Source organism: Apium graveolens, chromosome 6, assembly GCF_009905375.1.
Source record: "Apium graveolens cultivar Ventura chromosome 6, ASM990537v1, whole genome shotgun sequence".
NCBI classification, from domain to species: domain Eukaryota; kingdom Viridiplantae; phylum Streptophyta; class Magnoliopsida; order Apiales; family Apiaceae; genus Apium; species Apium graveolens.
Window position 1 is genome coordinate 296,052,583 of NC_133652.1, and position 14,370 is coordinate 296,066,952.

Consider the following 14,370-nt stretch of genomic DNA (forward strand, 5'->3'; position numbering starts at 1 on the left):
CAATAGAGTTTCAACATAAAGACCTGAGTGTCAAAGTCGAATCCAATGAGATCTAGTGGTTGGAAGTTAGAGCCTGAGTAGCAGAGTCGGCTCAGAGTTAATCAGTAATAGTTGTAAAGCCTTGTAAGGCAAGTGTTTCTGAACTTTTCTTCAAGATATATTACCAATGTTTTCGAACTGTTTCATAACATGTTGCTATTACTAAACATAACCCATGTTTCATAATGCAAGTGCTTTAAACTATTTACCCTTGAATCCTGATTATTTCTTGATCTTGATCCGTAAGCCTTATTCTTTGTAAACCATCCTTTGTTGATCCTCAGATACTAAACCACACAGATATGATACTACACCCCAAATGTTTAACTACCAAACACCAAATACTGGAACAAAATTATTTGAAAACACAGAAACTTCTATGCTCCAACCATTCCTTATAACATCGAATAACTATACCTTGAAAAATCATTACTGATTCAATACCTGATGCTTTTACAAACTAAAAACCGTTTCTTGTACATACCCTGATATACCCTTGAGATATCCATGAGTTTCCTCACGTTTTTATTCAAATATTTAACCATCATTAATTATGATCTTGTTTTATGGAATTATATTGTTATCATATTGAACTGCTTTAGGATTGGATAGTTTTTATATATGTGGACCAGATTCGTGGTCAGACCATACCAATGGTCAAGTTAGGCCAATGTGTGCCTTGGATCCAGTAATTAGAGCAGTATTGTGAGCTTGCTCGGGGTTAGTGCGTGACGGATCAGCAGCCTAACCTTGGTTTTTAAAACTTAAAATGAATATCCAATTCTAATGACTAGTTAAAAAGAAACTTGATTCCTTTGAATCATCTCATTTGATCATTGTTTAACCTCAGTTATCGATATCATGACTTGTTGAGCTAGTTAGCTCACCCTTGCGATTCTTTTATATATTTTACAGTTGAAAAGAATATGGATGATAGTGAAGTTCCTCGGTCCAAAGTGCGGGCTAAGGTTCCAGACGAGTTGAATCAAGCTAGCAGAAGCTTCATGCAGTATATAGATAGTCAGATTGTAAGAATGTTTTTATTATCAATTGTAAGTTAAGATTGTGGCTTGTTTTCATACTTTAACCTGTTGCGATCCGTGGTTATGTAAAGCAGGGTCATTACAGATAATGTTTCTTATTCAGGTTTATATATGGTATATGTGTTGAGGACCCCAAACTTCTGACCCGGGTTTGGAGGATGCCACAGGTTGGTATCAGACCTACAGGTTATAAGTCACTGAAACAAGCCTAGATTGTCGGGAATGGGTAGAGGGTTATGATTAGGAGTAGGAAATAGAAAGATAAGACGTTGTGAGGTTGAGTGCGATGGTATAGTAAGTCTTCGGCACGGTTTGTGTTGCGATTCGGGATTCTCAGTTTGTGACGTGAATTCCAGACAGCGGCAATGGCAGATTTTGATTTCCCGGTGTTATTTGATTATTTGGAGCTTTCCGTTCGAGGATCGTCATCTTCTCTCAGATTTGATTTGCACCTTGTTCCTCCACCAGTATTAATGGCATTACCTTCTGTCATAACGGTTGCACTTCTTCAAGCTATTCTACGCTACTTTTCCACCTCTTGATATGAGATTACCTATTCAAAAACCTCCATATGTTTATTCTTGTTTCACGAGACATTCGGCTGTGAGTGTTTCTCTTTACTTTACCCTACATCCTGTTCTATACCCCCAGTTTAGAACTTGTCCTATGAAGCGATTGTATCTACGAGGATGGATTCGAGAGTTATAGTAAATGGTAAGGGCTTGATTTATAAATAGAGGTGAGATGAAGTTTAGAGAGGAGATTTAAGTGTTTCAGAGGATAGTTGTTAATGGGTTAAAAGAAGCCCTTAGTGACTAAGCCACCCGTGAATAAGTATGGGATGAACCAGGTGAATTTTGAAAGAGTAAGAGAGAAAAGTATAAACCTGGGATTTTTGTGAAATTAAATGTCGATGATATGATAAATGCGATATGTAAAGTAGTAATGTGATGTGATACGAGCAAACTTTGTTATATGAAATAGAGTTATTGACTATTGGATAGCCTATTTTACTTAACTACTGTAATGGTAATGTTGGGAGTATTATCAGTATGGAAGCTTTGATGTGAAGCTATGGATAAGATAACATGCAACGACAATTGAAGTTTTCGTCGATTAAGGAAGGCAAATGGATCCGATGAAGAAGAAAAGGTAGATTGGAGTGAACGAACTTTTATGTAATTATTTCTTTAATATGGTACCTTGTTATAGGTCGGAAGGACAACAACCAACTCATATAGTGAGGACAAACAGAAGGTGATTTTCAAACTTTTCAAAATTTTTAACAAGTTTTCGAAAAAGATTTTTCCTCACAAAAATTCTAAAAGCCTTTTTGAATAAAATAAGTTTTAAACCTTAGTTATCAAGTTACTACTTGAGTTTCTTGTTTGTTAAAAGACCCGGATTATCTGGAAGGATGTTGTTTCAGACTCAGTATTGTTAACTCAGAGAACGAGGTAACCTGCGATTATGAAGAAATGGGTGCAAGTATTGTCTGATAGGATTGACAACAGAACCAGCGTACGGAGTAACTACTCATCCAATTACTGGGATTATCAGAGTTCAAAGAATTCATTGATTAAACGGAAGCCTGGGCATGACCTAAGAAGATTGGGAAAATTTCCAGACTTTTCTAAAGGTAGAATATTATTAATAAAATGATCGTTATGTTGAATGATTTATGGTTATTCCAAATTAAAAAGAGGAAACTCATGGTTATTTAATAAGAACGCCATTATGATCGAATTATTAAAGTATTATACGTGTGGGTGCGACGTTACAGATGCGAGACTTAACAAGTAAGAATCTACCATAATGCTTAGCTGCAAAGGCATTTTAGCATATTTCTAAAAGTTATTTTATGAAACAATAGAGATATGATCGAACAAGCTCGAAAGATGAATACAAGTGAAATGTGGATGGTGACCAATAGTATCGTTCTTGTCTTCAATATTACAGCATATATTCCCTTTTTGATTCCTAAATAAGTATGAACTTCTTTTCTTAAATAAATTCCTTGCTATGTTATCGAAAAGGAGGATATTGCATTCCTTTCAAATTTAGTTGTTTCCCTCAATTTCTTTTACTTTCTGAGTGGGACGAACAATGTTATGGTGAGACACTTTATCGGAATGACGAAGAGTCGGGTGGGATGCCACCTAATCATGTGTTGTATGCCATATAGTATGAAAGACTGACCATCTTAAGTACCAATGTGGTTGTCTCATTCATATTCAAATCCTTGTTTCTTCTTACTTTTTAACTCTATTGTTGTTGAATTTTGAATCCTTCTAGTCATTTCGTTGTACTGTCGTTCTTTGCAAGAAGTTTTCAAATAGAAATCAACGTATCCTGAATTAAGCGGACGAAGTTCCATCTACGTCTTATGCATGGGAAAGAAATAAGGGCACCTGGCAAGGATTGCAAATTACTAGTTCCAGTGAAGAATCCACTAAGAATCAAGGGAATCTACTCCAATAAGGAATATGTTTTCAAGAATGAGAATACGCGATTTTCCTGTGAAATATGTTATTCAAAATACGGACGTGATGATATGGATGATCAAGGTGAATACCTTATGCGTTAAAGTATTAAAAGATGTGAGAGAAACTTAAGTGTTTATCTCTCAAGATTTTATTGATGAGATGAATTACTCTGTTGAATTGATAAGATTATGATTAAAGGACTAACAAGTCAAGAACGTGTAATTGTCACATAAGTAAATACCAATGATGGACTTGAGATTTCTGGTAATAATTTGTAAAGAATTTATATCATTTGAGACAATAAGGACTCGACATTATTCTAAGGAATGGATTGACTATGGAAGCATGATGCCTGGACAAATCGTCGTGATAAAAAGATAGCTCTGAAGACGTCAGATGAGAATATGATGAGGCATAAAGGAAAAAGGAAGGTAATGAATTGGTTAACGATGATTACAATAATCAAGATGTGAGTATTTTGGTAATTATGAGATAGATAAAAGTTAGAGGCAAACAAAATTAAAGATTCTATAGCAATTAAGGGAGTTTCAAGATATGTTTCCAGATGAGTTATCAATATTTCTTTCCGATAGAGAAATGAAGCTCGCGATTGACGTAGCACCTGAAATGAAGCCAGTGACCAAGGCCTTAAACAAAATGGCACTAGTTAAAAAGAGGAAGTTAGAAAAGCAGATGCAAGAGATGCTAGATAAAGAAGCGATTAGACCCAGTGTATCCCATGAAGTGCACCGGTACTAATGATTAATAAGAAAATGGAAGTATGAGATTATTCGTCGACTAGAGGAAACTCAACAAGTTTACTATCAAGAGTAAGTATTCGTTACATTGAATTAAGGATAATTTTCAAGATTAAGTATTGCTGCTATAAAATTCTAAGTAATGTTATTTGGATTAACCAATATACCAGTAATATTTGGACTTGATGGACAGAATCTTCAAGGAATATCTGGATAAGCTGTAGTTGTATTACTTAAATTCAACGGAGGACCAAGCAAAGCATTTAATGACAACTGAGAAGTTGGAAAAGAAAGAAGTTGTGTGAAATATAGTTCTTAGCATAAATAGTCAAGGTGGAGAAAATCAAAAGAGATCCAGTAGAAATTAAAGTTACTATGAATAAAGAAAGGCCAAAAGCATCAACAAATGTAAGAAGGTTTATCATGAACCTGCTATACTAAAAATTTGTACACGATTTCTTGAAAATTGCAATACCTTTGATGAAGGTAATTTGGAAAAGCAATAATTAAGTATGAAATGGAGAAAGGTGAAGAAAGTTTTGTAGAGTTAAATGAAGGAATGATTATAGTACTTGCTTTATCACTTTGAAGATATCAAGGAGATTTGGTAGTTTATAGTGATGCTTCTCATAAGGAAGTATGATGTGTGTTGATGCGGTATAATAAAGTTATTGTATAGGCACCCAGACAACCGAAACCTTATGAGCAGAAGTATCCTACTCACAATCAGGACTAGCATAATCATATTCGCTTTGAATGATTGAGAAATATGATATATAAGGAGAAAGGTGTAAGATTTATACAGACCATAAGAGTTTAAAGTAAGTATTCACGAGAAAAACAAATGTAGTGGCAGGCGATAAACAAAAAGGAGAGAACGAACATAGAGACTACATCAGAAGGATTAACTATAGGATTCTCGAAGTTGGAATTGGAATCTAAAGTTTATAATCCAAAAGGAAGAAAGATGGATAGTGTGACCTTTCAGTTGAAGTTGTGAAGGGAAAGATAAAATGTCAAGAGAAGATAATGGATCACGATGTTAGTAGTTAGAAAAAGGAAATTATGCGCCCAGGAGAACGATCACGATATCTCCAGATTTTCTTCCAGCACTTGGATGCTACAAGTAGAAGAATCAAGAAATAAGATCCCACATGGAATTCACAATATTAAGTATTTAATTAGAGAAGAGACGCCAATATATATGGAAATTTAAAGAAAAATAGTGATAACCAAGTATATGAAGGAAATTTCAAGATAGATCAGGAGGTGTTGGACATGTCAAAGAGTTAAGACGAAGTATTGGAAAACCTAGTGGATAAGGCAGATCCAGGAAGTGACTTTACAAGAGGCAAATCGTGAAGTGGGAGTTTAGCAAAACAACGAATAAGAATAAGTGACCCCTATAAAGAATTAATTTCATACGAGACCTAATTCAAGCAATATATTATATCTCGAGGATTAACTTTAGATCCAACCTGAGAAAATATCAGAGATTATGATTAAAGTGAGTTAAGAGCATTGCAAACTCTGGTAATATTATGTGAAATGACGAGTGTATCAGGTGGCTATAAGGAATTAAGGAACCTGGTGTAAAAGGATTACTTGGATAAGCAAACTGTATTTATTGATAACATCCTCAGCTACCCAGGGAATAAGAAAGTCTGCGTGGGATGCCCAAGAATTTTTCTCCAAAGACCAGAAGGAAAGCAACTATACGTTGAGTCTTCAAGAATAAAATTTGGACTGAGGTTAACAAAGGATTCTGAATTAATCCATTAATGACTACCCAAAACAAAGTTGTGTGGTAACAAATGCCTTATATCGACAGAAAGGATTGGATGTAAATAAGACCACCGAGGAGTTAGTGAACGAATTGGAAATAGTAAGAGATGTTTAAATGTTTGGAAACCAGGTTGAAAATGAGTACCGCCTATCATCCTTGAATAGAGAGTCAAGGTACGAAAGTGATTCAGGAAAGGTAAAATATATTGAGAGGTTGAGTTTTAAGGAAACACTGGAATGATCATTTATCAGCGATGTCAGCTTTGGAATGCCACTTTACCAAGCTTCATGTGAATGCAAGTATAGGTCCCCATTTCTATTAAAATAAAGTGGGAGAAAGAAAGTTGTCAAATTCTAAGTTAGATCAGCACACCAAGAGCGTAATGATATTGATTGAAGCAACTCGGAGTAGACAAAGAAAGAAGGCGAAATTATATCGAGAAAGAGTATGAATATAGTAATAGGACCAGTAGTGTTAGTAAAAGTGTCGTCTTGGAAAGGATTGGATAAATTTGAATAGAAGGGACAAGCTAAGTCCCAAAATGAGTGAACCATTCGATGTATTGATAAATATAGATAAAGTTGTTCATAAATGATATGACCGTCACATCAGTATGTACACCTAATGTATTTTACTTGTCAATGTTAAAGCGATAAGTATTGGGTTTGAATTAAGTGATTAATCAGGAGCCAATGGGGGCTCTTGTCCAAATTGTTCTGCATATAAAGATCAATCCAAATTCTTGATCGTTAAAGGCAAGTCCTTCGGAATGAGTGCATACCTATTGTGAGTTTGTTCTAACCCTCTAGTAGAAGGGTCTCCTTAGAAATTTGAGTCAAATATGCTTGACAAATATTCTCACTTAATTAGTTAGACCAGATTCTGAGGACAGAATCCTTTTACGGGGGAATGATATAACGACTCGTGTGTTTTTGAATTATTTAAATATGTGATTATTACGGAAATTATTAAATAAAATATGTGTATTGGTTTTGACCGCTCTATGTTGGTTGATTATTATATAGGTGTAATTTATAATATATCGGGTTGTTAGTGTGATTAATTATGGAGTCGTATTGGATTGTTTTCATTTTCAAAAGTGGATTTGGTACAAATTTATTTGCATAAATATTGGGAATGTTTCAAAAAAAAATTTATGATTTTATAATTACAATAATTATTTTTATGAATTTTATAAAATTAAGAAATCAATATTTTATTAATTATTTATCTTTAAATGATTTTCTAAATTCTTTTATTTGTAAAATCCATATTTAATTCTAAAATTCTTCAAAAATTATGAAACTCATATTTATTTAAGTTTGGAATATTCCGAGAATTTTAAAATTATTTTAGAAATTTTCAGGATTAATTTCACGCGCTCATTATTTCGCTTCATTGATAAAAGCGGATATAAACGGCATTTTAAAAATCATTTTAAAATTTCAAAATTCATGTTTTTATTAACTTCGGGATATTTGTAATATTTTAAGATTATTTTCATGATTTTCTGAATCTGTTTTAAGTACACCTCGGTTCATTAAATGAGAAATACGGGTATAAATTGCGTTTCAGAAATTATTTTAAAATTATGAAATTTATGTTTTTATAAATTCCGGGATACTTATGATATTTTAAAAATATTTTCTTAATTTTCGGGGGCTATTTTATTCGCACCTCGTTTCGTTAATTTCGAATTTCGGGGCAAAATGAGACCGTCAGAATAAGGGAGAGGGGCACGTGGCAGGTTGTTAGGCTAATTTCAGATACGTGGCAACAGTATAATTGCAATTGGTGATTTCTGTGGATAAAAAAAACAAAACAAAAAAAACAAAAAAAAAACGCACGCACAAACCCCCATCCCTGTTCCTCACCGTTTCTCTCGTCCCAATCCCTTTAATCTCTCACAATCTCTATCTCAATCCTCAATCTCTATCTGTTCATTTTCTCTCCTCGGTTTCTCTTTCCTGTTCCCCGCTGTATTCTTCCGGTGAGCCTCTGGCTGCATCTCCGTTACCCCTGTTCTGTTCGGTTCTTATTCAGGCATATATATATGTGTGTGCATATATGTCTGTGGTTGTGTGTGTGTCATATGTGTGTGTGCCGTGGTTGTAGTGTTGCCGCCAGTTTCTTTATTTTTCCGGCTCTGTGTTCATTTTGTGTTGTTGGCGTGTGTAGCACGTGTGTGTTGGGTGTTCTGTTAGTTACTTCCCCGTGTTGATTTGTACGGTTAATTCCAAACTGAATTTTTAATTATTTAGGAAATTGTTGATTGAGTATTTGTGATATAAATAATTTCGTGCGTAAATTATTAATTTTAATCGGTAAAATTTATTTGGACACCCGAATATTTTGGGCACCAATAAATATTGCTGCCGTCGGCGATGAGCCTCGGCGAGCCGACGGTGGACTGTGATGACGTGATTCTGAGTCCTAATATAAATAATTATATAAAATACGAATAATAGAAATAATTGAATAATACCGGTAATTGGGAATTTGTGATTAGTGGATTAATAGTTGGGTTGTCTGTTAATTATGACGTCGATTAATGTTTCGACGGGTAGTCCGATAAACAAAGGAGATGCTGCCCAATTTTCGGAAACTGAATTACGTAAATACGAAAGCGTATCCGAGGATTATCGGAACGTTGAGCAAATATAAGTAAATACATATATATATATCTATTTTATACAGAACCTGATTGTATATTGTGCTGTATGTTTTGTCCAAAACGCAGTAACCTTAATTTCGTAAAATGACGAATATACGTATTTTGTAAAAGCGAACACTGGATCGATTTCGAGAATGTGAACCCTAATTGTTGTCTGTGTTACCCTAATATGAATGATTACAAATCAGGTTTGAATATTGTTGGGTGAGAATTAGTATAGAGGATATGTCAAGCATACCTAGACATCTAACGTAGGGTATTTCGACCCTGTAGGTTATAGTCGGGAACCTGAAAGTGGGCAATGGACTAAAGATAACCTAGTGGTCAGTTGACGAGCTCAGTAGAGTTTCAACATAAAGACCTGAGTGTCAAAGTCGAATCCAATGAGATCTAGTGGTTGGAAGTTAGAGCCTGAGTAGCAGAGTCGGCTCAGAATTGATCAGTAATAGTTGTAAAGCCTTGTAAGGCAAGTGTTTCTGAACTTTTCTTCAAGATATATTACCAATGTTTTCGAACTGTTTCATAACATGTTGCTATTACTAAATATAACTCCTGTTTTATAATGCAACTGCTTTGAACTATTTACCCTTGAATCCTGATTATTTTTTGATCTTGAGCCGTAAGCCTTATTCTTTGTGAACCATCCTTTGTTGATCCTCAGATACCAAACCACACAGATATGATACTACACCCAAATGTTTAACTACCAAACACCAAATACTGGAACAAAATTATTTGAAAACACAGAAACTTCTATGCTCCAACCATTCCTTATAACATCGAATAACTATACCTTGAAAAATCATTACTGATTCAATACCTGATGCTTTTACAAACTGAAAACCATTTCTTGTACATACCCTGATATACCCTTGAGATATCCATGAGTTTCCTTACGTTTTTATTCAAAAATTTAACCATCATTAATTATGATCTTGTTTTATGGAATTATATTGTTATCATATTGAACTGCTTTAGGATTGGATAGTTTTTATATATGTGGACCAGATTCGTGGTCAGACCATACCAATGGTCAAGTTAGGCAATTGTGTGCCTTGGATCCAGTAATTAGAGCAGTGTTGTGTGCTTGCTCGGGGTTAGTATGTGACTGATCAGCAGCCTAACCTTGGTTTTTAAAACTTAAAATGAATATCCAATTATAATGACTAGTTAAAAAGAAACTTGATTCCTTTGAATCATCTCATTTGATCATTGTTTAACCTCAGTTATCGATATCATGACTTGCTGAGCTAGTTAGCTCACCCTTGCGATTCTTTTATATATTTTACAGTTGAAAAGAATATGGATGATAGTGAAGTTCCTCGGTCTAAAGTGCGGGCTAAGGTTCCAGATAAGTTGAATCAAGCTAGCAGAAGCTTCATGCAGTATAGAGATAGTCAGATTGTAAGAATGTTTTTATTATCAATTGTAAGTTAAGATTGTGGCTTGTTTTCATACTTTAACCTGTTGCGATCCGTGGTTATGTAAAGCAGGGTCATTACAGATAATGTTTCTTATTCAGGTTTATATATGGTATATGTGTTGAGGACCCCAAACTTCTGACCCGAGTTTGGAGGATGCCATAGTTTATAACAAAGATCCTAAAATCCAGACACTTGATGAGGAGATAGCAAGAAGATTATTTCTGAAACACAATCCAGGAATGGATTTAGAAACTCTCAAGGAGGAAGAAGTTAGATTTGCTGCTGAGAAGACAAATCCTAAGTCTAAAGCTTCTGATGCAAAGAAACCTCCAAGGCCAAAGGAAAAGGGCATTGTGATCAAGGAAAAGTTAAATTCTGAAACTTCAAAGTTCAAGACTAGATCACAGAATGAGAGTAATCCCAAAGACAAAGGGAAAGGAAAAATTGATGAACAAACCAAGTCACTGGACTTGAAAACTTCTCAAGATCTGATGAAACCAGTGTGTAAAATGGTTCAAGTATCTGATGATAATCTTGTTGAAGATGAAACTGTTCAAATTCTGAAAAGAAGAAAGATAAGTGACGATTCTAAAACAACCTCTGACACTGCTCAATTTGTTGTTCAGAATAAAGGACAGGACGGTACAGAAGAAAGAACAAATTCTGATCAAGCTATCAAAACATCAACTAATGATAGTGCTCAAGTTGATTTAAATAAATTGACAATTGCTGATAAGAAGAAGCTGTTATGGAAGAAAGCTACTCCAGTTGAACCAAAATCCAATCTTATGATTAATCAACTTGCTACATTTGGGTTGAAAGCCAAGCAACCTAGAGATAAAGCTGGATTAGGTTCTGACGAAGAGAAGATTCAAACAGGAGTAGAGGTTACTCTAAGAGATCCTTTCATATTGACAGACAAAGCATATGACCAAATTAAATAAAGGCACCTTGACAAGGTGTTTTCTGCTCAAGTTATGATAAATACTAATGATAAGGAGAATCTGAAAGAGAAATTAATCTTATTTCTCAATGATGGAAGGACTTATAGATTAACTGATTCTGATGTATTAAAGAAGTCTATCAGAGAACTTCAACATATTCATTATCTTTTGGAAGTAAAATCTGATGTTACAAGAAGATGGTTAGAATATATTTTGAAGGATATAAGAGATCTATTCAGAATCTCTGGTACAAAGACTTCTCATTACAGTCTAATGATTACTGAAGGTGATGGAAGAGAAATTCCTATGCTGAAGAATTCTGCTAAGGTGGAAGTTATTCTGAAAGAAAGATGCTTATATTATAATAAAAACTCTTCACATCCTAAGGTTATCAGACTTGGTGGCGGACTTGAAAGAACATCCATTCAAGCTCTCAGAACAGCCATTTATCAAATTGGTGATAGTAATGAAGAAGAACTGGTGCAGGTCAAAGCACAGTTAGCTGAAGTTCTGAAGAAAGCTGAAGATAATCTGATAAATGATTTTGTTAAGAATCATTATGGATTCAGATTGATTCAGTGATTTTGGTAAAGCTGGATGTTTTGTAAGTTGTAATTTATAGTCTTATTAAACTTTTATTGCATTTGAACTTAAATGTTTTTGACATTATCAAATATATTAACTTGTATATTCTTGCATAATTACAAGTTGGGGGAGATTGTTGGATATATTTAAGATGTCATGTCTAATATGTTTCATGTTTAGTTTTCAGATCTTAACTAACAGGAAATATTAGTACTTACTGGAATCAGGACTTACTGGAAGTCAGGACTTAAGGATATCAGGACTTAGATTATCAGAAGATAGTATCAGAAGATAATATCAGAAGATGGATATCAGAACTTAAGTACTGGAGGACTAACAGTTAAGGAAGAAAGTTGATTCACAGGAAAGAAGATCGAGACTAATACAAGAAGAAAATATGCATGGAAAGAGTTCGAGGACTAGAAGAATTATATAAGATATCTGGTTGATATATTTTAGGAGACAGAATTATATTCCATATCAACTAGAAGTTATCATGTAACTGTGTGTCTATATAAACACAGAAATATGTTTACTCTATAAGAGTTACGATCATCGAGAAGATCATATATTGTAACCTAGCAGCTCTCGTGATATTTGTTCATCACTGAGAAAGAACAGTTCCATTGTAACAGAGTTTGTTATATAGAATACCTCTATTTTCTGTTACTTGTGCTTTAAATCGATTTGATTGTATTCTACACTGTATTCAACCCCCTTCTACAGTGTTGTGTGACCTAACAAGAACTTAAGTACTGGAGGACTAACAGTTAAGGAAGGAAGCTGATTTACAGGAAAGAAGATCGAGACTAATACAAAAAGAAGATATGCATGGAAAGAGTTAGAGGACTTAAAGACTTGTATAAGATATCTGATTGATATATTTTAGGAGACAAAGTTATATTCCATATCAATTAGAAGTTATCTTGTAACTGAGTACTATATAAATACAGACATAGGTTTACACTATATGTATTATCATTATCGAGAAGATCAAACATTGTAACCTAGCAGCTCTCATGATATTTGTTCATCATTGAGAGAGAAAAGTTCCATTGTAACAGAGTTTATTATATTCAATATATATATTTACTGTTACTTGTGTTCGAAATCGATTTGATTGTATTCTACACTGTATTCAATCCCCTTCTACAGTGTTGTGTGACCTAACACGAATATTCATTAATATTTTATAGATTTTATAGTTTTAATATTTATATTATTAAAATTATAATAAAATTATATTTTCAGTTAAGTTTATATAGTGTATGAAGAATGAGATTTGAAATATTAACTTTATTAGTATGTTTATAAATGATAATATAAAAGTTTGTTGTTAGCAAAATTCGAAACTGGCAATTTGAGTCGTGTATGAATAATAATATAAATTTTTGCTGTTGGCGGGATTTGAACCTGAGAACTTGAGTTGTGTACAAATAATACTAGCATAATAGCCCTTGCGAGGCACGGGCCATTTCTAGCATAATGTGAGCAATACCTCTGTTTTATATGGTCGCCATAATACCTAGTGAGATATGATTAGTTTGCTTCAGCAGTTTGTTTCGGAATATAAAATTTGTTACTTCTCCATGTTTAAAAAAATTTAGGCTACCGGCTTGCATTGCAAAAGTTATGTTGAGACGCATCACTAATGCAAGAAATCTTTTGACTTTAAAAATTATGAATTTGAACTCATTAGAGTTTTTTATTAAGCGTCTCTTTAACTGTGTCTCCTCTCAGAAAGTCAGGTGGGGAACTGCATCTCTAACCGGAGCAAAAAGGCATCTTGAAGCCAATGCTCTTCTACACTTCTCCAACGAGCGATTTTTTCTTTTGTCTGAGAGTTGTATACAAGTTTACAACTTCCCAACTGTCTACAGGTACCTCATTGGATCCAAACAGAGTTTTGTGCAGTCATTCGATGATCCCTCCCGCTATGGGCGTGGGCATTACAGCTCCAAAATGCAGCCTGATATTCAGCTTGAAGACTGGCGGAAAGGGTCTCAATGGTTTGAAATTAACCGTGTTCTTGCTATAGAAGTTGTGTCGGATACAAAGTACTACGCACTGTTCAAGAAGTATTGTCTGCCTGCTTGTTATCCAGATGAACACTACCTGCCAACTTATGTTCACATGTTTTACGGAACTTGTAATTCGAAATGATAAGTGACATATGTTGATTGGACATTAGGAGGACCACACCCTGCAACATTTACAGCAGAAAATATTACGAAAACTTTCATGCAATATATAAGGAATAGTAGGTTGCTTTGTGAATATAATGGGGATTGGACTCCTCTTTGTCATCTTTTTGCTAGAAAATTTGCTCCTAGTGCATTGAACCCCTTAACCTCACCTCAACTGTGTTGGGATTTCAAGAATTCTGATTCTTTTCAAATCATATGAATATATATAAAGTTCTTCAGGCAGACCTTTTTCACTTGATATGTTCACTGCGATTACAGCCATTAGGTTCATGGTTAATGAGTCCGGTTAATGTAAATTGAAACCTCTATCCCATTAATTATAGTGTTTGGATTTGTAATTTTGATATATCAAATTGGAAGCTCAGTCGCTCAATGTGGGTAAATCATACCTTCACCAACCCTTAGGATTCGATATTATTCCCAG

At 34.3% G+C, this 14,370-nt stretch overlaps 1 protein-coding gene across 1 annotated transcript; it reads left to right on the plus strand.

Moving 5' to 3' along the window:
* Positions 1 to 13,419: 13,419 nt before the first annotated feature.
* On the plus strand, positions 13,420 to 13,902 carry LOC141666267 (glycosyltransferase BC10-like). The gene has a single exon (XM_074472259.1). The coding sequence runs from the start codon at positions 13,420 to 13,422 to the stop codon at positions 13,900 to 13,902; it is 483 nt and encodes a 160-aa protein (XP_074328360.1).
* The last annotated feature ends 468 nt before the right edge of the window (positions 13,903 to 14,370 follow it).